The 27,569-nt window shown below is 35.9% G+C and overlaps 1 protein-coding gene, 1 long non-coding RNA gene and 1 other non-coding gene across 26 annotated transcripts in view; 2 read left to right on the top strand and 1 right to left on the bottom strand.

The window, feature by feature from the left end:
• The window catches only part of LOC102165048 (uncharacterized), a 1,242,341-nt gene that overhangs the window by 936,626 nt on the left and 278,146 nt on the right, over positions 1 to 27,569 (bottom strand). The window lies entirely within an intron of this gene.
• The window catches only part of JMJD1C (jumonji domain containing 1C), a 325,118-nt gene that overhangs the window by 138,301 nt on the left and 159,248 nt on the right, over positions 1 to 27,569 (top strand). For all 24 annotated transcript variants that reach the window (XM_021073670.2, XM_021073664.2, XM_021073659.2 and 21 more), the window contains one exon: positions 2,884 to 3,048. Coding sequence is in view for 6 of the 24 variants with exons in the window: in XM_021073643.2 (XP_020929302.2) it covers positions 2,884 to 3,048 (165 nt within the window). In the remaining 18 variants the exon portion in view is untranslated. The remainder of the gene's footprint in view (positions 1 to 2,883; positions 3,049 to 27,569) is intronic.
• Positions 9,218 to 9,302, top strand: MIR1296 (microRNA mir-1296). Its single transcript, NR_037203.1, has one exon. It is a non-coding gene; the product is annotated as a microRNA mir-1296 (primary transcript).

Raw genomic sequence — 27,569 nt, 5'->3', positions numbered from 1 at the left:
ATTCAAAGGTAAATTGGCTGCACAGCAAAGAAATAGAATGTCTCATTTTAGTTTCCTTTTGTCCCCAAGGTCCTAGCAGTATCTTAAAACTGCTCATGACATTGTCTCTGCAAGATAAGCTTTGAGTTTAGAAAGTTCACTTAGAGCTGAAACTTTTATTTTTTTATTAAAAAAAATTTTTTGTGTGTCCTTTTTAGGGCCGCATTTTCGGCATATGGAGGTTCCCAGGCTAGGGGTCTAATCAGAGCTGTTGTTGCTGGGCCATGCCTGAGCCATGGCAACGCCAGATCCGAGCCACGCCTGCAAACTACACCAAAGCTCACAGCAACACCGGATTGTTAAGCCACTGAGCAAGGCCAGGGATCAGGCCCACAAACATCATGGTTCCTAGTCGGGTTCGTTTCCACTGCACCATGACAGGAACTCCTGAAACTTTAAATTTTATATCAAGAGCTTTGTATTTGCAAGAATTTGCATGGAGTATATGTCCTTTAAGATAAGGAGACATTTACAAACTTTGTCTTTAGGTTTTTTTGTTGCTGTTGTTGTTTTTTTCCTGTCTTTTTTTAGGGCCACACCCATGGCATATGGAGCTTTCCAGGCTAGGGGTCTAATTGGAGCTTTAGCCTCCTGCCTACACCACAGCCACAGCAACGCCAGATCCCAGCCTCGTCTGCAATGTACACCGCAGTTCACAGCAATGCTGGATCCTTAACCCTGAGCAAGGCCAGGGATTGAACCCGCAACCTCATGGTTCCAAGTAGGATTCGTTTCTGCTGCTCTACAACTGGAACGCCGGTCTTTAGGTTTTTGACTGAAATATTTTGTCAACAAGACCATGTTATTGTCCAGAAGAGGAAAGCAAAGATAGTGCTAAGGTTTTCCTGAGAATTGTCTCAGATTCAGTTTCCAAAAATCCATTTATACGACAGTTGAATAATTAAATTTGAGATCTTAGAAGATTTCAGGTAGTGAAGAAAGTGGTACAGTATAGTTTGAAATATTTGCATAACATCAAATGGACCTCAACTCGGCCCCTAAGGATGCATTTTTAGAAGCCAATAGGGCTTCGGCTCTGACTTGGTGTGGAAAACTATTAGCTCATTGAACAGTGTATTTCTTTCTTTCCCAATTGTAATAGGTTAGCATATCTGACTAGCTTCCTAATGTGCACCAATATCTCAGAATCAAGTGTATCTTTTAGTAGTTTGCCTCCATGTTTAAAAGTATGTGATTGGAGTTCCCATGGTAGCTCAGCAATAACGAACCCAACTAGTATCCATGAGGATGCAGATTTGATCCCTGGCATCCCTCAGTGGGTTAAGGATCTGGCCTTGGCCATGAGTTGTGGTGTAGGTTGCAGAGGTGGCTTAGATCTCATGTTGCTGTAGCTGAGGTGTAGGCTGGCAGCTGTAGCTCCGATTCGACCCCTAGCCTGGGAATTTCCAAATGCTGCACCTCTGGCCCTAAAAAAACAAAAAAGTCTGTGATTGCAGGAGTCAGGAGATAGGTAGTATTTATTAAGGACTTTGTAAGTACACAGCACTATACGGGACAGTAAAACAGCTCCACCCACAAAGAGTTTGTACTCATTATATGATTATATACTAATATAAACTATATGAAAATAACTGCTTGTAGATGTTCAAAGTTGTGGGGGTTTTTTTTTGTCTTTTGTCTTTTTAGGGCCGCACCTGAGGCATATGGAGGTTCCCAGGCTAGGGATCTAATTGAAGCTGTAGCCGTCAGCCTACACCACAACCATAGCAACGTGGGATCCTAGCCACGTCTGCAACCTACACCACAGCTCACGGCAAGGCCGGATCCTTAACCCACTGAGCGAGGCCAGGGATTGAACCTGCATCCTCATGGATGCTAGTCAGGTTCGTTAACCACTGAGCCATGATGGGAACTCCTAGATGTTCAAAGTTTGAATCGTGGTGGGGTTATAAACATCCTGGAAGAACCTGAGCAAGGCCAGAAGAACAAAAAGGATTTAAATAGATGGAGATGGAAATACTTTAGTTGTAAGTGAGCAAAAGATAGATGAGATAAAAAGATAAGAACAAGACTGTCTCCAACATAACTCATAATCTAGTAGGAAAGAGCTCTGAGGACAGTTTTATGAATGAAAAAGGGTGGAAGTGGGAAAATGAGTTGAATGATTGAATGACTTAGTATAAAAGAATCAGTTTTGGTTTTCCAAATAGGACATCCTTGTCTTGTTCTTGTTTTGGTGGAAAAGCTTTTAGTCTTTCATCACTGAATATGATTCAGCTGTGGGTTTTTCATTATTACCTTTATTATGTTGAGGTAGTTTCCTTCTATTCCTAGTTTGGGTATTTTTATTATAATGACAGGGTGTTAAGTTTGTCAGATGCTTTTTTTCTGTCTGTTAAGATGATCATGTAGTTTTCATCCTTTATCGTGTTAATGTGTGGTATATTACACTGATTGATTTTCATGTGTTGAACTATCCTTGCAATGTCCTCTGCCTTTGTAATTAAAGTTTTTTTGAAACAAAACCAAACTCATTTTTTAACATACTGTCTATGGCTACTTTCATACCACAAAGTAGTTATGACAGAAGCAATATGGTTTGCAAAGCATAAAATATTCACTATTTGGTCTTTTACAGAAAACATTTCCTGACTTCTGCTTCTGGAATCATCAGTATCAACATAGTTCCTTACTGTGTCTTCAGTAGATATCTGCCAGTTTGTACTGACCAATGTTATGTAAATTTTTAAAAAATAAACTTACTGTTTATCTTCTTGTACAATAAGTAGAGGTGTAATTTGGTTAAGGAGATGTTAGATAAATAATGATTTTTTAAATATCATACTCTTGTTGCTTATGGAGTTGTGTGTTGTTTTTCCATAGGTGTATGTGGAATTTGATGATCTTGAGTGGGATAAACGAGAGTGGGTTAAAGTTTATGAAGATTTTTCAACCTTCTTGGTGGAATACCACTTAATCTGGGCCAGAAGGAAGGACCCTAGCCAGACTCAGGGATCAAAGAGCAAACAGATTCAGTGGCCTGCATTGGTAAGATCTATATTCCTGTTTCATTAAGCATTTTCAGTTGTTTGCTTTAAAGGAACAAGAACTAAATACAATTTTAGGTTTATTTTAGTGATTATTCGGATGAATATTCCTGAGGAAGCTCCAAAAGTATCTGACAAATATTTCAAAATACTGCTTTCATTTTGTTCAACGATTTTGTGTCCTTTTTGCTAATACTTTTCCAGCATAGTTAGTCCACATATAATTCTGTTTAATTAGGAGAAACATAAATTGAATTGACAGCTACTAAAAAGTAGTTGACTGAATTGTATGCAGTGTGAAAGAACTTTGCTGAAAGAGATGTCGAACAATAAAAGGATACTTTTTATAAATTTTTCAGTGGCAAATGCTTTTCCTTGCTTTATTAAATTTAGTCAAAATTGAGTGAATCTTTTGTGGATAATAGCAGATATTTAATGTGAAATTATAGTTGACCCTTGAACAACATAGGTTTGAACCGTACAGGTCCACTTATATGTGGATTTTTTTCCAGTAAAGACTACAGTATTACACTATTTATAATTAATTGAATCTGCAGATGCAGAGCTGCAGATATGGAGGGCCAGCTATAAAGTTATATACACGTGTTTTTAACTGTATAGAGGGTCATGTCATAATCTTCCTGTTATCAGTTGTGGATGTTCAGGTAATAAGTAAAATTATTTTATTTCAGGAGATAATCCATTTGGGAAAACATAGATTTCAATAAATGTTCAGTTAAAAAGAGTTTTATGAAAGAAACATACTTAACAAAACAATATTCTACCGGAAAAAAAGCTGCATCTCTTTAACCATTGTTTTGTGGCAGAGTTTGACAGTCAGTTTGAATGAAGTAATTTTTTTGTATTGATATCAAAGAAATATTTTGAAGTCATATCTCAGGTATTTTGTATATATATTTCCAGGGTAGGTACTTTCATATTTTTTTCAACATAAATTACTTACCTATAAGGGTAGTTTTACCTGATGATAATTTTAGTGTTTATATGTTTTCTCTTTTAGTTAATTAACCCTTTAAAAGTCTGAGGAGGTAAGTGTTTAAAAAGACAGCAAGGGAAGGAGAGAGGGGATGAGATGAGTTAATGACATTTTTAAAAGAAAATATAATATGGAAAGATAAAAGATATCTGTGAGCTATATTTTTGATAGGATAGTTCGAATACTTTAGCAAAATAATTTTATCCGTGGTAGATTTTTTAAAAATATTTGTTGAATGAGTATGTTGGATTATTATTATGACTTTTTTAAAACCATGACTAGCATGCCTTGTGATTTTGTAAACCTTAAATAAAAAATTGGATATAATCTTTGAGGAATTGTACATATGATTTCTGTACGAAAAGTCTCTTAGGCAGGAAGCATTAACATCAGTAATACCAAAGCGTGCTTCAGTACCATAAAGAACCAGTTCTGTTAAAGAATAAACAGAACTTTAGAAAAATCTCTGCTCTTTCTTAGAGACAGTTAACAATCAAGGTGAATTCCTACTATATATTCATCAATTACTAATTTTGGAAAAATTTTATGTTTAGAAATACTCTTTAATAATAATTCTCAGTGTAATTTTAGAAATTTTTGTTGAAAGTCTTTTAACCTCACAGAACTACCTAAGCACCAAATTTCTTTTTAAAATTAAACTTATTTTTTTTATATAAACCAAGTTCACATTATAAAAGTGCTAAGTGGTATAAAGTAGAAAATCATAATCATTCCACTTTAGCCTCTAAGGAGTATCTAACTTAATTCTTTGACATATTTTCTTATAAAAATTTTGTCTGATTTCTTTTTCTCAAGCATAGAATCAATAAAAGTTTTTTAAATTGTGGTGTAATGTGCTTAACAAAATTTTCTAGTTTAGTTATTCTTAAGTATAAATTTCGGTGGCATTAAGTACATTCACGTTGTTGTACAACCATCCATCTACATAAAATTATTCCACATCACAAAGCTAAAACTCTGTACCCATTGAACATCAACCCTCCTTTCTTCCTTTTCCCAGATGCTTGCAAACACAGTTTTACTTTGTCTCCATGATTTTGTCTACTCTGTACCTTCTGTGGTAGAATCATACAGTATTTGTCAGTTTGTGACTGGCTTATTTCACTTAGCACAATGTCTACAAGGTTTTTCCATGCTGTAGCCTGTGTTAGAATTTCCTTCCTTTATAAGCCTGAATAATATTCCATTGTTTCTGTGTACCACATTATGTTTATTATTCTTTTGTCTCTTGGTGGACACTAGCATTGCTTTTACATATTGTCTGTTGTGAAGAATACTTCTGTGCTCTTGGGGGTACCTGTATCTCTTTGAGAACATGCTTTTGATTCTTTTCGGTAAATATCCAGAAGTGTAATTGCTGGATTATATGGTAATTCTGTCTTGATTTTGGGGGGGAACTGTCACATGTTTTCACAGCAGCCATACTGTTTTACATTTCTAGCCAACACTTGCTTTTTTTGCCACCTTTTTTTTGGCATGCCCATGGTATGCGGAAGTTTCTGGGCCAAGGATTGAACCCCTACCACACTGATGACAATGCCAGATCTTTAACTGCTAGGCCACCAGTGAACTCCCGCAGTTTTTTAATAGTCGTCCTAATGGGTGTTAGGTAGTGTGTCCTTGTGGTTTTGATTTGCATTTCCCTAATGATTAGTGATGTTAGGCATCATTTCATGTGCTTATTAGCCATTCGTATATCTTCTTTGGAAAAATGAGTCTTCAAGTTTTTTGCCCATTTTTTACTTTGGTGGTTTGTTTTTATATTGTTGAGTTTTAGGAGTTCTCTGTAGTATTGTGTATGTAGTATCCCTTACCAGATATGATCTGCAAGCATTTTCTGTCATTCTGTGGGTTGTGTTTATCTTTGGTGATAGGGCCTTTCTTTCATGCACAAAATTTTTAAACTTGTCTGTTTTTTTCTTCTGTTATCTGTGTCTATCCAAGAAATCAGTCAAAGTTTTTATCACGTTTTCGTCTAAGATTTTTGTTTTAGGTCTTACGTGTAGGCTGTTGATTCAGCTTAATTTTTGTATATGGCGTCAGCTCATTCTTCTTTATGTGAATATCCAGTTTCCCAGCACCATTTGTGGAAATGTGGAAAAAGATTGTCCTTTTTCCACTGAATATTCTTGACACTATTGTCAGAACTCTCACCTTTTACCATATAAGGCTTTATTTCTGGGTGGTCTGTTTTGTTCCACATTGTTTCAATTTCTGTAGCTTTGTGTAGTAAGTTTCGAAATTAATAATTCACCTAATTTTCAAGATTGTTTTAGCTGTTTAGTGTCCCTTGAAAGATTCTATACGAGTTTCAGGATGGATTTTTCTGTTTTGGCAAGAAACATGGGGATTTTGGTAGGAATTACCTTGAATCTGTAGATCACTTTAGATACTACTCATCTGTTAACAATAGTAAGCCTTCCAGTCCATGAACACAGAATGTCTTTCCATTTATTTATATCCCTTTAATTCTGTCAGCAGTATTTTGTAGTTTCTAGTTTTATAAGTATTTCACCTCTGTGATTAATTCCAAGGTAATTCATTATTTTCAATGTTATTATAATGCTATTATAAATGGAATTGTTTTGTTAGTTTTATTTTCAGATTGGTCATTATTTTAGAGTATAGAAATGCATATAGAAATGAGTTGACTTTCATATGGTGATTTTATCTCCTTCTGCTTAGCTAACATCATACTCAATTGTGAAAAACTGGAAGCTTTTCCAAAATACAGTGAGAAAAACAGACTAAGGGAAAAAGGCATCTAAATTAGAAAAGAAGTAAAATTATTTGCAGATTATATGACCTTGCGTGATTACACATAGACACACATTAAAACTAATGAATGGAGAGTTCCTATTGTGGCTCAGGGGTAACAAACTCAACTAGTATCTGTGAGGATGTGGGTTCAGTCCCTGGCTCTGCTCAGTGGGTTAAGGATCCTGTGTTGCTGTGAGCTGTAGTGTAGTTTGCAGACATGGCTAGGACCTGGTGTTGCTATGGCTGTGGTGTAGGCTGGCAGCTGCAGCTCCAGTTTGACCCCTACCCCAGGAACTTCTATATGCCACAGGTGCAGCCCTAAATTTAAAAAAAAAAAAAAAAAAAATCTAATAAATCAATTCAGCAAAGTAACAGGATACAAAATCTGTGTTTTCTTTTAATCATAGTTTTAGCTAAGACAGCATTAAAATTGTAGATCCTGGTTGTTTTCACTTAATATTTTGTCCTATACATTTTCCCTCAGTTTTTAATGGCTGCATAATGTTTGATCCTACAATGATCCATTTCCTAATGTTTGGTATTATAGTTGTTTCTAATTTTTTGGTGATTATAAATAACATAAATATGTTAATCTTTGAACTGCTGATTATTTTTAAAATTTAGATTCACAGTAGTAGAATCAAAGAGTATGAACTTGAAAACAATAAAAGTGTAAAAAAAATCTGATAGTCTCCCCAAGTTTTTTAAAAGTTGTACTTTTGACCATTGCCCCTAGTGCATGAATATTTTCATCTTATTCTGATCCCAACTCCCCCATCCCACCTGTAAACATTGATTACTTATTTTTAAAACATCTTGTTTTAAAACCCAAACATTTTAAAGAGAATTTTTATGATTTAAGAAGTACAGAATTGAATGTTATCATTTTTATATCTGCCAATTTAATATTTTAAAAGAACTTTTAATTTTCATTTTCTTAATGGGATGAATTTTTCATATTTATTATCAACTAGTATTTTTGTGAATTGTCTTCTTTCAGTTATTGGGGTTTTGCATTTTTCTGGTATTATAAACTTTAAAAATATTATTACATATACTATAACTTTGTCATATATGTTTTCATGGTTTGCTTGGCTAATTTTGTGAGAGAAAGACATTTTGAATTGTATGTTTATAATTAAAATCTGTATAATGTAATGTTCTCCTTAATTCACATGGTCAGGAAATCTTTCTTTCTTTCTTTCTTTCTTTCTTTCTTTCTTTCTTTCTTTCTTTCTTTCTTTCTTTCTTTCCTTCCTTCCTTCCTTCCTTCCTTCCTTCCTTCCTTCCTTCCTTATGTAAAAAACAATAGAACAAATAATTAAAACAGAATGCATGGTATACTCTAGAAAATAATCAATTTAACTTTAACACTTTGCAAATATTTATGTGTAATACATAGGACTAAGATTCTGTTGTTTCTCTCTTCATTAAAATGAGGCTTATTTAAAGGATCTATAAGCAGCAGTTATGAAATTCAGTATTTCTGAATTCATATAACAATAAAATACTATATATACAAATTTTAGATATTTCAGGAATAGATATGAGGTGGTATCAGGATGAAATGCAATGCAAAGTTAGTCTCATTTTTAATTTTCTACAAATTTAATGTTTCTAATTCTGTGCACTTGATAGTTGCTTTTCTGTTATTTATACTTAAGCATATGTTTGTATTTATTTTCTTCTTTCTAGTTTTTTCACACCTGTGTGGTACCTGGTAAACACTGCATATTGGTTGTATTATATAGTCTCCTTCTTATTGTAAGGAATTAGTAGAAACCAGCTTATACCTGCTGGTTCTTGAAATCATGATAGAATTTTAAAAATTCTATTATCAAAGGTTACTTTAAAATTGAAAACTAAATAAAACTTCAACAAAATGTGGAGGAGTATAATACCCAGGGTACTTCTCTGGAATTCTCTCTTCATCTCTTTTACCAAGATATAAATTGCAAAACATGATTACAGTGCCACACATGTAACATGCTTAAATGGTGTCTTTTTTTTTTTTTTTCTCCCTTTGGTTCTGCCTGGTCAGGGTACCACCTGAGGTCATTTGTTTTTTTGTTTGTTTCTGTTTTTGTCTTTTTAGGGCCACCCCGAAGCATGTGGAGGTTCCCAGGCTAGGGGTCAGATCAGAGGTGCAGCTGCCTGCCCACGCCATAGCCACAGCTATAGCAACGTCAGATCCGAGCCGTGTCTGTGACCCATACCACAGCTCATGGCAGTGCACCTGAGGCCATTCTGATGACAGAGGCCAAAATAACTTAAATGTTTATGTTGCTAAATTTCATTTTTTTTTAATAAGCTAAAATACTCAGGAAATCATATTTATCTGCACCAGGGAAAGAAAGTGTTGCATTCATATTCGAAATCAACGAGTCACCTACCTAACTGGGTTAGGGCCCTGGCTCCATCTCCTTTAGGAAAACCTTCTGTGGGGAGTGGGGTTTTGACCCTAACCCAGCTGGGCTGTAACACTGCTGCATGTTCTAAGGGGCTGAGTTTTCTACTACTTTTCTGCTGGCCCAGTTTTCCAGATCACCCCAAGCAGAATTAATCTCACCATCTTGTGCTCCTATAGAACTTTGTTTTGTATATCTGTTTTAGTGGCTAGCACATTCTGCTTTGTATTATACCTATTTGTTTACATGTCTGTCTTTCCCTACTAGATTGTAAGTTCTTTGAGGACAGGAATCATGTCTTGGTCATCTTTGTATCATTCCTAGGAATCTAGCACAGTGCTGTATCATCTTAGATACTGAGTAAATGCTTATTTTAAAGTGATGAATTTACTCTGTCCCAGCTAGTGAAAAAGAACCATGCTGGGAATTATAGGAAATTTCCTGACTGTTATTTTATGCTAAGATCAAAGGATAGGAGAGTATAATCAGCAAGTTGTGGTAAAAATATGTAAGTTACCAATTTTAAATGTAGCAAGTAGTCAAAAACAGTGAAAATGTTTATAATAGATGGCCTCTTTCTAACCAAATACGAATGAGATTCTTTAACTTGTCATGAGGGGGAATGTACTTATAACTTCATTTTCAACTTAATATGCAAAATATGCAGTCATTTATCTGAATTTTTTGAGTGAGTTTTAGGAAGCTCTGATTTCTCCCTCTTCACAGTGTAGCTTCTCTTTCACTAGGTAAGTTATTCTGGTTTGACTTGGAATTGTGATTAGATCATAAACATATAAACCTTCATCAGTATATTTCTTTTAGATTACTTGTGTAATAAAAATACTTTTTAGTTGCTCTCTGTTCTGAAAGAAGCCCTCTCAGAATAGACTAGAATTTTCCCTTCTTGGGAACGAAATTACATTTCTTTCTGGCTCTTACATTACTAAACTTAGATTATGACTAGATTTTACTGATATGTGAAGATATGCCACACTCCAACTATGAATTGAACTTTGACATAAATTCATTTAAAAATGTTTTGCATGTTGATAATTGAGTTTTCAGAATTGTAATTATTAGTTTTACAATTCTTTGTACTTGGTAAATAATGAATGGTAGTAAAGGCCTTCAAGATGGTTACTTCTCAGCAAAGTAAAGCACATTATGAGATCAAATTATATATAGTAAAGAAACTTTTTAAATGATCAAGTCTAATACTGGGAAATATTGCAGTGATTGAGCATGTCTTTCATTTCTTTTGGGTCATAAAATGACATTACTTGGGAGGAAAGTATTATGTTTTAAGGACTGTAAAGAAGCTGCCTCGATTCATTATTTCTACTCTTAGAAATTATCCTTATAAAATAATTATTAAAAAGTAAAAATTATATTCAGTTCAGCCAGTTTATCAGATACCTAATATGACTCAGGCAGTACTACAGATAGAAGAATAAAAGGCGTGGAATCCACTTATGGCACAGTGGGTTAAGGATCCAGCGTTGTCACTGCTGTGGTTTGGGATTGATCCCTGGGCTAGGAACTTCCATATACTACAGGCATGGCCAAAAGAAGAAAAAGATTAAGAAAAATGAAAGGCATAATGTTACATGCAGAAAGATGTTCATTAAGTCTTACTAAAGATGAAAAAAGGAAACAATTTGGATATTCAAAAATTGTGAACGGTGTTCAGTTAATATTCTGAGAGTTTATGTAGCTTTAAAAACTATAATTATGTATACTTTATAGAAACAAATAAAATTCAAGTAATAAATTATCTTTTCAATAAAAACAAATATTATTTCCAAAGAAGTTGGAAATTCTAATGTAATTAGTTTGTCTAGCAGTTTTTACTTCAGAAATAGTTTTCTTCAAATGAATTTCTTTAGTAGTTTGTTTTAGGCTTTGCTTGATATATTTTGACATCTACTTTTTATGTTAATACAGCATTTTTTTTAATACAGCATTTTTAATATCTGTTCTTAATGGTATGAAGAAAGACTTTCTAATAAAAATAACAATTGAGTTCCTGTTGTGGCTCAGCAGTAACGAACCCAGCTAGTATCCATGAGGGCGTGGGTTTGATCCCTGGCCTTGCTCAGTGGGTTAAAGGATCTGGCATTGCCAAAAGCTGTGGTGTAGGTCGTAGACTTGGCTCGGATCCTGTGTTGCTGTGGCTGTCATGTAGGCCAGCAACTGCAGCTATGATTCAACCCCTTGCTGGGAACTTCCACATGCCATGGATGTGGCTGTAAAAAGCCCCCCCCCCCCCAAAAAGACAGAATATAATGTAGATTATTTAAGGTTTGTTTTTTACTCTGAATTACTGTTTGCTTACACGTGTACCTGGTTTGATACAACCTTAAAGATCCTCTAGTCTTAGTTGCTGAGAATGTAATTGCTGAAAAAGACCACAGAAGCTTAGCAGTTGTCTAGGAATGCAACGTAATATATTAAGGACATAAGCCTTGATATTGGATTCCCTAGTTCAGATCTCTACTATGCTCTTTATTCTTAATATCTGGATGAACTTATTTTTTCTGTGTCTTACTATCTTTATCATAATAGTACCTACTGTATAGAGTTGTAAAGATTAAGCAACAAGATACATAAATAAAAACCTCAGTATAGCACAGCAGTGAATTTAGCCAGCTATACATTTTTTAGAGTGATCCCATAAAATCACCTCTCACCAGTCAGAAGTTTGAGGGTTTTCCAGACCCATTCTCCAGTTTGATAATTCACTACAAGGACTCTCAAAATTCACTGAAAACTGTGATACTTGTAATTTATTTCAGAGAAAGAAGAAGAGATTGCCAAGAGAAGAGATGCCTAAGGCTTAGAGTATGGGGGGATCTATGCATGGACCATGAAATTCATAGACAGCATTATATCCTTTTGGCCACAAACTATTGCCAACCAGAGAAGTTCACCCAAGCCTTTGATGTCCATAGTTTTTATTGGAGCTCAAGCACATGCTTTCTGCATATCTGAGCTTTAGGTTCCATGTCTTCTGGAGATCAGACTAACACCTGGTAGTTATCACTTTCTCTGAAAATTGAAAGTGATATTGAAATGCCCAAAGTCCCCATCATAAATTATATATTAGACCATCCTTTGGCCAAAGCCTTAGGCAGATAAGGACACTTTTATCATAGGAGCCTAGAGATCATCTTCCAGTAGCTGAAATCTAGGCCAGACTTCTCTTTGGATAGGTTAGGGTTGATTTGTCACTATACAGGCTATCCCTGTAGCCTTTAGCCTGTGCTCTCTTAAAGCAAAATAATCATTTGTCTAAGCATCTGCACTTAGTATAGCATTTATATGACATTCACAGTAACATCCATAATGTTATATGAAATACCTTACATTTGGAGGGTATGTGGAGTAAGGATAGATTTAAAGAAACTGCTAATCTGATTTATAAAGCTATTAAATACATTTTCATATTCTTGTACTAATTATTCACCCCCCACCATGATCTAGCACTGTTTATACCTTGTGATAAACTTATGTAGAACTATGTAGATAGGAAATTAGTTGTTGGTTAGCTAAACCTAGTTTGGTTCTTCCTCAGACCATTCTTTTTCTATCAGTGATATTTCCCGAAAGGGCTAAATCTTTTGATTCATTTAATTATCAATCTTAAGACATTTATGTAAGGTAATTGAATCTTACAGTGGCAGAGTTATGCCGTATGGCAGTGTGGTCATGAGATAATTCATTTCATTGTTCTTTAAATCAGTCAGTATTGTAGAGGAGTTTGCTATACTCCTAACAAAATTGACTCTTGCCCATGTATCAGAATATCAGATACTATTATGGACAGGCTTAGTTACAATTGACCCTTAGTCCTTTTTTTGTTTTTTTCTTTCCTGGATTCTAAGTCAGTTTGGAACAAAGCCAATTTTTCTGTCTCCTTTCACAAGCTTTTACTAAGACTGTTTTCCGTTGTGTGGTGTTAGATAGGTCCCCTCCTCTCCTACTGGGAGTTTACAAGGAGTATTGAGAACAGTTGGTCTCACTGCTATTTATATTACAAGGTCTGTCTTATTTTGATCAGTCATAGGGGCAAGGGCAGTCATAGTGCATTTATATAAATTACAAGAGCCCCCAAAGAAATTCTGTAGGTTTAGAGGTCTATAAGAATCCCACGATTGTGCTCCTTGAGCCTCAGCAAGTAAGGTGGAGGTCCATTTCCCAAGGCTATTTTTTTTTAATTGATTATCTTTTTAGGGCTGCACCTGCAGCATATGGAGGTTCCCAGGCTAGGAGTCGAACTGGAGCTCTAGCCATTGGCCTACACCACAGCCACAGCCGCTCCAGATCCTTAACCCACTGAGCAATGTCATGGATCAAACCATGGATACTAGTCAGATTCATTTCCACTGAGCCATGATGGGAACTCCTCCCAAGGCTATTTTGACCTCAATCTGTCAAGAAGCCCTTTTGGGTCAGAGTACTAGTCTTTTCCCAGTTCTAGTGCCCAACATTTTTTAAGTCTGCCTGACCCATTTCACTAAGAACTCATTATCATCATAGGCTGATTCCCATCCTTGCCTTCCTTCTGAAACAGAACTCCCTCTAATTTGCTTGATTTTAATAAGTCTTTCTCTTCTTTTTCGCTGCCTTTGTTGTCTTCATCTTCTTCATTGTCTTCTTCCTCTTCTTCTCTTCTTCTTGCCAATTCAGCATATGGAGATTCCCAGGCTAGGGGTCGAATCGGAGCTGTAGCTGCTGCTCTACGCCACAGCTACAGCAATGTTAGATTTAAGCCACATCTGCAACCTACACCACAGCTCACAGCGTTGCTGGATCCTTAACCCACTGAGCGAGTCCAGGGATTGAACCTGTGTCTTCATGAATACCAGTCAGATTTGTTTCCACTGAGCACGATGGGAACTCAAAGTCTTTTTCTTCTGAATGTTACTTCTCTTTAAAATCAAAATTGGGGGTTCCTGTTGTGGCTCAGTGGGTAACGAATCCGACTGGGAATCATGAGGTTGCAGGTTCGATCCCTGGCCTTGCTCAGTGGGTTAAGGATCTGGCATTGCTCCAATTAGACCCCTAGCCTGGGAACCACCATGGGTGTGGGCCTAAAAAGCAAAAACATAAAAATAAGAAAAGTTCTTAGTACCCCAAAATTGCCTCCCAAATGGGATCTATTATAGTAGATATAGCCTGAAAAATAAGAGTCAAAGATATGGGCATTTTAAGTTCCCATTCATAGGGCAGTTGTACTGAGAATGTGTCCAGCTTTTTTTCTGTGCTACTTGAAATTAACTTGTGTGGTTTAGAGCATCCTCATTGGTTCCCATTTAGCATGCTTAGTCAGCATTGCCTTTCAGGTAATTTTATATGCCTTGTGTTTTGGAACACTAAATAGACATACATCCCCAGTCAGACATAATAAATACCTCCATAATGCATTCAGATAAAAGACATACAGCCACTTTACAGTCTGTTGCATTTCTGTATCTATTCAGTCTAACTTAAACCTCTACGAGGACTTCACCAGTAAATAAAACTTTATTGCATGGGGCTCCCTTAGCAAGGAGTCACAGAAACAACTCTTTTTTTATCCTGTTTTACCCAGTTATGGGCATATGATCTTCAGACCCCAGCTGGGGCTTAGCCAAGGGACCCAGGCCTTCTCACTAGACCTTATCTTGATTAAACTGTGGAAACATCAACTCAGGCAATTTGAGGTTAGGTTTTTTTTTTTTAAGAGTCATCTTTCTTTCTCATTTTTAAGACTTTCCCAAACTAGAATGAATAAACCATATTTGTTTAAGGCCCTTTAATGTTGGAGGACCAACAGCAGGGCCTATCACTCTGCCCAGCCTCTGAAAGTGTTTTGTAAGATCTTGTTTTGATGTCACCAATGTCCACTTTATTCATCCCATTTCTTTTAAACATTTAAAGATTTCTACCCAGCTGGGACAAATACCTTGACTCCTTTTTCTTTACCTATTTTCTTACAAATCTTTGATCATTTGTTATTTTAGTATTACGTTATCTATAGAAGTACATCTGTGACTAGTGGTTATAATTAGGTCTGGCCCAAATCCAAGTTTGGCCAGGCATTGGGATCTGTCCCAATATCTCCCTTAACTTTCTCAGTAACTATTACAGATAACAGTAATCAAGAGATTATATAGTTAGCTCATGTAAACATTTTTACATTTCATTATTTATCCAGTAAGCCAGCTCTCTAGAAATTGTATCCATTGTGTCTCAAGTCCATTGGTAACTTTTTTAAAAATGATTTTTATTTTTTCCTTTATAGTTAGTTTACAGTGCTGTTATTTTTCTACTGTCATACATGCATTTATATATTCTTTTTCACACATTATCCTCCATCACAAGTGACTAGATACAGTTCCCAGTGTTATACAGCAGGATCTTATTGCTTATCCATTCCAAATGTAATAGTTTGTATCTTTTAACCCCAGATTCCCAGTCCATCCCACTCCCACTCATTCCCCCTTGGCAACCACAAGTCTGTTCTTCAAGTCCATGTTTCTTTTCTGTGGAAAGGTTCATTTGTGCCATATATTAGATTCCAGGTATAAGTGACATCATATGGTATTTGTCTTTCTCTTTCTTACTTAGTATGAGAGTCTCTAGTTCGATCCATGCTGCTGCAAATGGAATTATTTTATTTGTTTTTATGGCCGAGTAGCATTCCATTGTGTAAGTATACCACATCTTCTTAATCCAATCATCTATCAATGGACATTTAGGTTGTTTCCATGTCTTGACTATTGTGAATAGTGTTGCAGTGAACATATGGGTGCATGTGTCTTTTTCAAGGAAAGGTTTGTTCAGATATATGCCCAAGAGTGGGATTGCTGAGTCATATGTCTGTTTCTGAGGTACCTCCATACTGTTTTCCATAGTGGTTGTGCCAATTTACATTCCCACCAACAGTGTAGGAGGGTCCCCTTTTCTCCACACCCTCTCCGCATTTGTTATTTGTGGACTTATTAATGATGGCTATTCTAACTGGTGTGAGGTGTTACCTCATAGTAGTTTTTATTTGCATTTCTCTAATAATTGGGGATGTTGAGCATTTTTCATGTGTTCGTTGGCCATCTGTATGTCTTCTTTGGGGAATTGTCTATTTAGGTCTTTTTGTCCATTTTTCAGTTGGGTCGTTGAGTTTTTTACTGTTGAGTTGTGTAAGTTATTTGCATATTTTAGAGATCAAGCCCTTGTCACTTGAATTGTTTGAAACTATTTTCTCCTATTCCTTAGGTTGTCTTTTTTTTTTTTTTTTTTTTTTAAATGGTTTCCTTTGCTGTGCAAAAGCTTGTCCGTTTGATTAGGTCCCATTGGTTTATTTTTGCTTTTATTTCTGTTGCCTTGGGAGACTGACCTAAGAAAACATTTGTAAGGTTGATGTCAGAGAATGTTTTGCCTATGTTGTCTTCTAGGAGTTTGACAGTGTCTTGTCTTATGAATAAGTCTTTAAGCCATTTTGAATTTATTTTTGTGTATAATGTGAGGGTGTGTTCAAGTTTCATTGATTTATATGCAGCTGTTCAGTTTTCCCAGCACCCCTTGCTGAAAACACTGTCTTTTTCCCATTTTATATTCTTGCCTCCTTTGTCAGAGATTAAATGACCGTATTTAATCTCTGGGTTTATTTCTGGGTTCTCTCTTCTGTTCCATTGGTCTATATATCTGTTTTGGTACCAGTACCACACTGTCTTGATTACTATGGTTTTGTAATATTGCCTGAAGTCTGGGAGGGTGATGCCTCCCACTTGGTTTTTGTTCCTTAGGATTGCTTTAGTAATTCTGGGTCTTTTATGGTTCCATGTAAATTTTTGGATCATTTGCTCTAGTTCTGTGAAAAATGTCATGGGTAATTTGATAGGGATTGCACTGAATCTGTAGATTGCTTTAGGGAGTATGGCTATTTTTATGATATTAATTTTCTAAACTAAATTGATAACTTTTACTTCTACTAACTGATCATTGTACAGCTGCTGTTTCATATGGGTTCCCTTTGGCCACCCAGGAATCAGGAAGTTTGTCATTCCCCACCCTGTCATTCTTTTTCTTCCCAAACTGCATAGTTCAGCTGGTTAGCATCTATTGCATGAATCCTGCCTCTGACACCATCTGCAGTAATTTCAGCCAACTGTAAAGTTTAAACAGTCTCCACAAGGCTGCCCTTACTACTACATCATTGCAAGTTCACGGGTTTTGAAAACCACTTCCAGGTGCAGTAATTTGCTGGTGGAACTCACAGAATTCACTGAAAACTGTTACACTCAACCCAGTATTACAGAGAAAGGATAAACAAAAATACAGAGTCAAGGAGTTCCTGCTGTGGTACAGCAGGTTAAGGGTCTGGTGTTGTCTCTGCAGTGGTGCTGGTTTGATCCCTGGCCCAGTGCAGTGAGTTAAGGATCCCATGTTGCCACAACTGTGGTATAGGTTACAGCTGTGGCTCAGGTTCAAACCCTGACATGGGAACTTACATATGCTACAAGCACAGCACCCCAAAAAAGGAAAGAGTCCAGTGGAAGTCTAGACATGGAGCCTGATCATCTTTTCTCTGTGGAGTCTTGGACAGCATTATCTGTTGCCACAATGTGTGACAGTAAGCATAAATTATTATATTTATTTAAGATATTTCCTTATTATAGAAAAGGTCAGTCAGGCCTTTGATTTTCATTGTTTTTATTGAGGCTTCATCACAAACTGTTCATGTGGCTGACTTTTAGTCTGTCATCCATCCCAGAGGGTCAGACTAATACCTTTAGTTAGTTATCCCTTTCTTTGGAAGTCACAATTGACACTATGTGGTTCAGAGCCCTTTCACGAGGCATAGTGAGTTATCTTCTGCATGTGGTTTATGAAAAATCTCAATATCCTAAAATTATTTTGGAATCATTTTTTTGATCATTTGACCTTTCCATTACAAGTATTTCCCATATCTGTCTTTTTTGTTATACTTGGAATTTCTTGGGTGTTTTCTTTTGTTTCTGTTATAATTCAAAGCAGCCCAAAGCAGCTAACCATGTAAAATAAAGATGGAGAGTGTTGATTCCATTTTCTCCCTGTCTGGAAATATGGTTGCCTTGCCTAATTTGAGAAATTATTTTGAGTCTTGTGGGCAAAAAGCCTGCTTTGTGTTGAGTGAAATGCTTGCCTCTTTATATAAGAAGCTTCTCTTTCACTGTATATATACTCATTTGTTTTAATTTATAAATGGTTACAAGTAAAATCACTTAAAATGCAGCAGCATTTTATATATATATGTTGCATGATAATTTCTTTTTCTTTTTTTCCTTTTTTAAAACTTTATTGGTATGTAGTTGACTTACAATATTGTGTTAGTTTCAGGTATACAACAAAGTGATTCAGTTATATATATATATGTGTGTATATATATATATATCTCCATTCTTTTTCAATTTTTTTCTCATATAGGTTATTACAAAATGTTGAGTAGCATTCCCTGTGCTATACAGTAGTTCCTTTTTGGCTATCTCTTTATATATAGTAGTGTGATAATTTCTTTCATTCAATAAATATTTTTTAACATTTTCTATGTGTTCTGCCTTACGTAAGTACTGTGAATCCCAACAGTATGGTCCTTGCTGTCTGACACACAGTTATTTAAATGCAGTTGTGAAGAGTACTATGAAAAATACAGATCTCTCTTGACACTGTTTTAAAGCACATTTGAAAAAAAATATGTACATTTTTATTACCTTCTTACATGTAATAGTTTCAGTACTTCAACATCCTTTGATTTTTGAAGGCTTACCAAATTCCAGGCATTTTTCTCAGTTTACATTATCCCCTGAGGCAGGTATTGTTACTATTCCTGTTTCACAGATAAATAAACTGAGACATGATGTAGTTAAGTAAGTTAGTGAGGACAGAAGTAACTGTGTATTGAAAAGTTTAAATAATTACATAAGGTTAAAGACGATAATCTTTTCTCATTCTCTTTCATTTGTTTTCCATAGGCATCCCTGGTTGACAGATTGTAATATGTCCTTTTAGGATTTCCCACCCTACTTTTCTTCCTCCCCTCTAGGTATATATGTGAATATTCTTCAGAAATCTTTCTTTAAAACTAAGTAGAGAAATTAATGTGTGTGTACTGCTTTGTGAATTAAATGTGATTTGATTTTCATTTTTTATTTTTTTATTTTTTTTTGCTTTTTAGGGCCGCACCTGTGCCATATGGAAGTTCCCTGGCTAGGGGTCGAATCAGACCTACAACACAGCCACAGCAACATGGGATCTGAGTGGCAACTGCCACCTACACCATAGCTCACAGCAGCGATGCATCCTTAACCCACTGAGCAAGGTCATGGATCAGACCCACATCCTCATGGATGCTTGTTCTTTAAAGCTGAGCCACAGTACAAACTTCCTAAATGTGATTTTGATATTTTTAAGGTCATATAGTTGAAATCAGTAAATGAACCAAGGAATATACCTATCCAGACCATTGTAATATCTTTTAAACTACGTAAACCCAAAGATAGTTGTGCTGATCTTGGGGCTTCTCTAAGGGTTTCAGAGAACATAAGAATGATTTCCAAGGTCTTGTCTTTTCAGGGAGGGTTTGAAGGTAAGGCATATCAATATAATCCACTTTCAGAGTGAAGAAAAGGAAGTCTGACCTTTTCTGGTAAAGAAATTATTACAGATCTAGAAATATTTGTATCATTTTGAATGTCTCTGTCTTCTACTTTTTATTGAGTAATGCCAGGAGATTTCTGGTATTCTGACATATGGTACATTTGCAGTCAGTTTATCTTTTGTAATCTAGGAAGTATAGTGGTCAGTAATATATATGTAGTAGTGGTATGTATGGATTTGGATGAAGTCTTTTGAAATCTTTTTGTTGCTATAATACTGCACTGCTGTATACTGATAAATAGATTGTATAACCTTAGTGATATTATAATTTTAAATTTAAAATAAATGTTATTTAAGCTGAGTTTTTCCTCTCCTCGTTGGAGTACACACAGTCCATTTAAATATAGCATATTTGAAGAACATATGAATGATTTTGGAACACCAGATAAATTTTATTTTAGAAACACATTGATGCATGTAGCCTATTTCAGCTAAATTAATGTGTTATTGGGCTTTAAATTAGATTGTCTTGAAACTTCATCATTGTGTGGTCCAAATAAAGTTGTGTCTGCTAGACTTCTAACTTAGTACCTTTCTCATTATTATTATTGTTTTTGCTTCCTGAGGCATATGGAAGTTCCCAGGCTAGTGGTCGAATCAGAGCTACAGCTGCTGGCCTATGCCACAGCCACAACAAGGCAGGATCTGATCAGTGTCTGCAACCTACACCACAGCTCATTGCCATATCCCCGACCCACTGAGCGAGGCCAGAGATTGAACCCGCATCCTCATGGATGTTAGTCGGATTCATTTCTGCTGAGCCACAGTGGGAACTCCTATTCTATTACGTATATTTAAAATTAGCACACATGTCCATCCACTCTTTTTTGAATAAGTAACTAGAGAAGTCATCATGGAACAAAAGTCCTACAGAATCTTCTTTGCATCCCTTTTCTCCTCAAGAGCTACTCTTATATAGCTGTTCGTTCCTCCTTAAAAAAATCTTTTTTGCCTACTCCTCAGCCTTTGATCTCTCTTTGCTTGTCCACAGACTGCCTGAATCTTTCTTTTCCAAGAGAAGCTCTATACCCTTTCTTATGTAAGTAAATTTAGGCTCTGTTTCAAGGTTTTTATAAGTAGAGGGAGGGCACTAGGGATTCTTATGATGGGACAGTTCCTAAAAGTCGTAGTTGTCAGTTACATGAATCTACGCATATAATAAAATTGAATAGATTGTATGCACACACACACACAAATTTTAGTACACATAAAACTGGTGAAATGAAATTTGTAGTCTATATCAATATCTATTTCCTGATTTTGATAGAATGCTATAATTCTTCTATAAGATGTTACTGTTAGGGAACCATTGACCACCCACTTTGGCCAGGCACAGCAGTAGCTGCTTGCATGAGTTGTCTCACAGCAGGAGGCCTGGATAAAGAACGTGGTGCTGCCCTGAAAACTAACTGGTAGAATTTGGGGGGAGCCAGTAAGTGGAGGCAGACCACCAACATTCTAAAATCATTGGTATTGGAATCCATCTTTGCTGAGAGGTGTGCACACCACCAGGAAGGACCCTGAGACAGACCAAATGGAATCCAAGAGACAACTCAGAAACTAACCTCATTTCCATAAAACCTGCAAGCCATGTGACAAGGCAGTTCTAGATTCCCTTACCATAGTGCTCTCTGCCTGGCACCCCTTCCCAGGGAAATCTTTTGTCTCATCATTTCACTAATCTCCTTAGACAGTTAATTGCTAACTGTTAAATAAGAGCCTAAACTTGGGCCCTGAAGGGGTTCCCTCTTTCTGCAGCATTATTAGTAGTAGAAACTAGGTGACTTTTTTTTGTGTGTGATTTCTTGTGAATTAAAATTATTTCACAATAAAAAGAGGAAACAAGGAGGTTACGACACATATGAGAGAAATTAGAGAAACATTTGCTTTTTTATGTTTAATTTTTAAACAAAATCTTCATTCTCATCAACAAAGTGCTATAAGACATTTATTTTTAAATAGAATTGATAAGCTTTTTTAAAGTTAATATAAAGATTTTTAGCTCAAACAGCTAAAAGATTATGGAACAGTAAAAATTGTAGAATAAAGAAATTGAAAATTCAAACAGAATATTCTCTGAACAATAAAGGTAAAAGAAAGTGTAAAAGTTAACGTAAATATAGTAAATGAAACTAGAGGAAGGTGAAATATACAAGTTCATATGAAAGTCGGTGTTTAGGAGTTCCTGCTGTGGCCCAGTGGGGTTGACTGTGTCTTTGGAGACTGGGGCATAGGTTTGATCCCCAGGCCCAGTCCAGCATTGCCGTAGCTATGGCTCAGGTCACGCTTAGATCTGATCCCTGGCTTGGGAATGCCATATGTCATGGGGCAGCCCAAAGGGGGGGGGGGTCAGTGTTTAGCATGTTTGTCTCAATTGTAATAAATAAAGTAAAAATATGACATTTATATTTCAGATATCTGAAAAATGATATAAAAATTTAAAAATGGTTAAAATGAACTGATTAGTAAGAAAGATACAACTAAACACGGTAAATATTTACAATCAGAAATTTAAAAATTAAATAGAGAAAAAAATGTCAAAACAGTGAAAAAACATGAACAGTTTGAAGTCAAGGAAATTGTAAAATTTTATTGGCATAAAAGAAAATAAAAAGGTTACTGGAGACACCTTTCTCTTACCTCTCAGTAGTATAAGGGATTTCCTCTGCAGCTGGAATAATGGATTCATAGTGACCTTCTTTAAATCATTTGTTGTAGTTGTGGTTAACTTTTATTAAACTTATGTTTACAGTTAAGTGCCTGATTACTATAAAAAAGTTAATTTGGTAATGGTTTAAAGAAAAAATTTCCAGGAGTTCCTGTCAAGGCACAGTGGAAAGAAATCTGACTAGGAACCATGAGGTTATGGCTTCAGTCCCTGGCCTCACTCAGTGAGTCAAGGATCTGGCGTTGCCATGAGCTGTGGTGTAGGTCGCAGACATGGCTGGGATTGCTGTGGCTGTGGCATAGGCTGGTTGGCTACAGCTCTGATTAGATCTCTAGCTCGGAAACCCCCATATGCCATGGGTGCGACCCTAAAAAGACAAAAAGACAAAAAAAAAGAAAAAAAAATTCTCAGTGTTCTTGAGTTACCAAAAAGTGTCAGTCAGTTATCAATAATATATTTTCAACTGAAAACTTTTTCATCTGATTTGCTTAGAATCCTTCAGTATGTTCTCATCCTAAGAAAAAGACCAAACTTAAATAAGTCTTTGCATGATCTTGCCCTTCTAGCTTAATGAACTACCCCATACCCCTACCTCTGTTGCCCCATTGTTCTTTGAAGCCCATCCCTGTAATTTTCTTTGAATTCTTGAAAAATGTAGTATTTTCTCCTGCCCTTGCACATACTGTTCTCTCAGCTTAGAACACTTTCATAGTTAACTTGTATTTCAAACATTACTTCATTTCTGCAAGGAAAGGCTCTCTGAACTCACAGTCCAAATTGAAGAAAGTACTTACTAAGTTTTCCTAATTTCACTTACTCCAGGCATAATTTTACATATTTTAGTGATTATTTAATGAATGTCAGCCTTTGCTACTATGCTGTGTATCCCATGGAGACAAGGTCATGCTTTTTTTTGTTCTAGTACAATATTCCTTCTCCTTCATTAGTGAAACCCTGAATTAGACTTAAAGTAGACTTCATCACACTCTTCTTATCAATATATTTTTTACTATTTTATTGTTTTGTCTCTGTACTGTATTTCCTCTGACCTGACTTCTGGCTTATTTATTCTTTTCAGTGGTATTTAATAAACTTTTACATTCAGCTGTTGCTTTTTGGTATTTTCTCAATCTGTTTTCTTATACCTAAAAGTTCTATTTTATTCTTTTCCAATTCTACTTGCCCTTTTTATAGAAAATAAAAAAAAATGTTTTCTCACAGATTTCTAAACTTGTCTTTTATTTCTTTAAACATACATGTAATTATTCTTTATCTATCTGTCAATTCTCAGGTCTTAAAAGTTTTTCCTCTTTGTTCTTTCTGATGGTTCTCAGTCATGTTACCTTGTATTTAGTTAATTTTTTACTCTCCACTCCCCCTTTCCAGGCTAAGATGGTTGGGAAGTTTGTGAGAATATTGTGAGGCTTAGAATGAAGGTAAAATTTCTCTCGGGAGGATTTGCTGTGGAGTCTGCCATACATCTGGCATGGTCTTAGACTACTTTAAATTCAAAGCTTAAAGGTTTTTTGTTGTATTGCTAAGGTGATGTGAATGAATCCATTTGAAAGCTGGTTTATGGTTACAATTTCAAAGGAATTTTTACAGTTTTATTTGTTCAGTGCCAACCCAGCCTTCTTTGCAGACCCATGAGAGTGGAAAGAGTAGGGTAGATTTACTCTTATCTCAAGGTGTGGTTAGTTAGCCTTTTGTTGTTCCTGGTTCCTGAGGGTGATGAGTCTCTTACTAGCTTTTTTACTTTGAGCAGACTGTGGCTTTTGCATTCTGTTACTGTTTCCCCAAAATCTCTATAAACTTCAGCTCAAGTGTGCCCCATTCAGCAAATGCTATCAGAGTAAGAGTCTATATGCAGTTTTTGTTTTTCAATATCAAGATTTAGAAGTAAATGAAATTAATACTTTCTAGGAATTGCAGACTTAAAAGTAGCGCTGTCCTGATTTAAACCATGTTTTCAAATTATTGACATATAGGTTATAATTGGTTGTGAGTTTAAAATCACAACCATGCTAATATATAGCCCTTTCCTGAAATCATGTCATTATGTTGGTACTAACATTATGCTCAACTTATGTAACTTTGAAAATGAAAAAAGTTCTTTTATTTTTATTTTTTATTTATTTATTTATTTTTTGTCTTTTTGCCATTTCTTGGGCCGCTCCAGCGGCATATGGAGGTTCCCAGGCTAGGGGTCCAATCGGAGCTGTAGCCACTGGCCTACGCCAGAGCCATAGCAACGCAAGATCCGAGCCGCGTCTGCAACCTACACCACAGCTCACGGCAACACTGGATCCTTAACCCACTGAGCAAGGGCAGGGATCAAACCCGCAACCTCATGGTTCCTAGTTGGATTCCTTAACCACTGCGCCACGACGGGAACTCCTGAAAAAAGTTCTTTTAAACAATTGTGGGTATGTTTATTAATCATAAGTAAAATGGCAGAATAATTTTCAAGTTAATAGTAAGGTTTTAAAATACTGGAAAAAGAAACATAAGAAAACATTTAGTATGTACTTTTCAAATTTACAGAAAAGATTATTCATTTGTGAAATTGCGTTGAAACAGGTGTGGAGATCTTTTAGATAAATAATAAATATTAAATTATTTCTTTTGCATAATTTTGTAGGTAGAAATTTTTATGACATTGTAGGATGCTTATGATGGAGAGGTAATCTGAGCTTTCCTTTTAAGTTATAAGCTGAATTGCTTTTTTTTTTGTACTCTCTGGGCAGAATGTTACGGGTTTTTAAAACCCTAAACTCTTAAATAATATGTCTATTTAGAGACTTTACTTAGTATCATTTCTCCTGAAATCTGTGAATTATTTTTAGTGAATTTAGGATTTTACTAAGTTTATTACGCTTCCCTCATACCTCCCACAATGCTTTATTCTATCCATACCTAACTGCTTATGCTTAGATTTCCAAAATATACTATGTAGTTTAACATCTGTTTTTCTTTATATTTTTCTTCCCCTATAAAGGCTTTTCCCCTCTTTCTGATTATTAAATCCCTGTAAATCCAGAGTAATCCCTGTGAATCTTCATTTCAAGAATTCCAGGAGTTCCTGTTGTTGTGCAGCAGAAACGAATCTGACCAATAACCATTAGGTTGTGGGTTCGATCCCTGCCCTTAATCTGCAGGTTAAGGCTCTGGTGTTGCCGTGAGCTGTAGTGTAAGTTGCAGATGCGGCTTGGATCCTGCATTGCTGTGGCTTTGGCATAGGCTGGCAGCTGTAGCTCCAATTCAACCCCTAGCCTGGGAACCTCCATATGTCGCAGATGCAGCCCTAAAAAGGAAAAAAAAATTCCATTGGTAGTGATCAGAGGATCCTCTTTGTAAATACATATAAGACTTTTAATCAGAACATTCAACATTTTCATGAGTCCTTGAATTACAGTTATTGCGTTATATACTTGCCTTACCTAATTTTTCTTTCAGCATTTTGAGGACAGACATTGATGCTGTTTTAGTTATTTATTTATTTATTTTTGCCTTTTTTTTAGGGCTGTACCCTAAGCATATGGAGATTTCCAGGCTGGGGGTCAAATCAGAGCTACAGCTGCTGGCCTTACACTACAGCCACAGCCACAGCAACATTGTTTAAGTCGACTGTGCTTGAATAAGATTTAAAATAAAAAAATTTTTAATGGATAATACTTAGTAGGCTTTAGGTCTTAATTTTCTTTTTGATAAGCCTTTAAATATTTATTTATTTATTTATTTTTGGTCTTTTGTCTTTGTTGTTGTTGTTGTTATTGTTGTTGTTGTTGCTATTTCTTGGGCTGCTCCCGCGGCATATGGAGGTTCCCAGGCTAGGGGTCCAATCGGAGCTATAGCCACCGGCCTACGCCAGAGCCACAGCAACGCGGGATCCGAGCCGCGTCTGCAACCTACACCACAGCTCACGCAACGCCGGATCGTTAACCCACTGAGCAAGGGCAGGGACCGAACCCGCAACCTCATGGTTCCTAGTCGGATTCGTTAACCACTGCGCCACGACGGGAACTCCTAAATATTTATTTTTGATATACTAATTTCATGATAAAGTATGCCTTGGGCTCACATTAACAAATTAATTTTCTTATGAAAGTTTTTAATTTTTTTAATAAGACATAAAGTTGACGGTGAAAAGAATCCAGGCTTCATTATGGCTTAGAGAATAAAATGTTTTTTGTTTCCATCTCCTCTTTGAATTTGCACCCAAAAGGAAAATTGTGTGGTACACTTTCTGGGTTTCAAGTGTTCCTAGCATTTCTTTTGTTACTTTATTCAGGAGAAGCCAAGGATTGTTATGGTATTGTCTATTTATGGAATATATTGTCTCTATTCAGTTGTTTGTTTTTTAGCCATACCACTTGAGTAGTTACTGTTGCTGAAAATGGAGGTCCTTGCCCTAAGTTAACTTGTTTATTCACATATTAATTTTGTGAAGATTAAGCTTAAGCCTTAGAATTGCCATACTTTAAAGAGGCCACTTGGGATCTCACTGAGGTTAATGTTTTACTGGAGATAGGCAAGCAGCCTCAGCTAACTCCCAGTAAGTCTTGTTTCTCATTTACAATTATATAAATCATTAACATTTTCTTAATATAGTTTCACATCAGTGCTGCTGACAACCTTGAAACCTAAATTGTTGAGTATGTGTATAACATTTTAATGTAGGACTTTGATTTAGCCTCGTATTTGGCATTTGTCTGTGTTTTTAGTACTTTTTAAAGGTAGTAATAATTAAATACAACTTAATACTACCTCATATTAAGTGAAAACAAGATGCTGAATTCTACATATAGCTTCCTATTTTTTTTTGAAGTTATTGTAAGATAGATGAGGAAAATCAGTATATGTTTATGGTGCAGTGGGTTAAGAATCTGACTGGCAGCAGTGTGGGTCTGTGCAGAGGTGCCAGTCCCATCCCTGGAGTGGGTTAAAGGATCTGATGTTGCTACAGCTGCAAGGGGGATCGCAGCTGCAGC

Source organism: Sus scrofa, chromosome 14 (assembly GCF_054392235.1).
Source record: "Sus scrofa isolate SSC_HxYL_T2T_F1_AM1 chromosome 14, Sscrofa_HxYL_maternal_Yorkshire_Landrace_v2.0, whole genome shotgun sequence".
Taxonomy (NCBI): Eukaryota; Metazoa; Chordata; class Mammalia; order Artiodactyla; family Suidae; genus Sus; species Sus scrofa.
The sequence above is the reverse complement of the archived record's forward strand: the minus strand, read 5'-3'. Positions and strand labels throughout refer to the sequence as shown.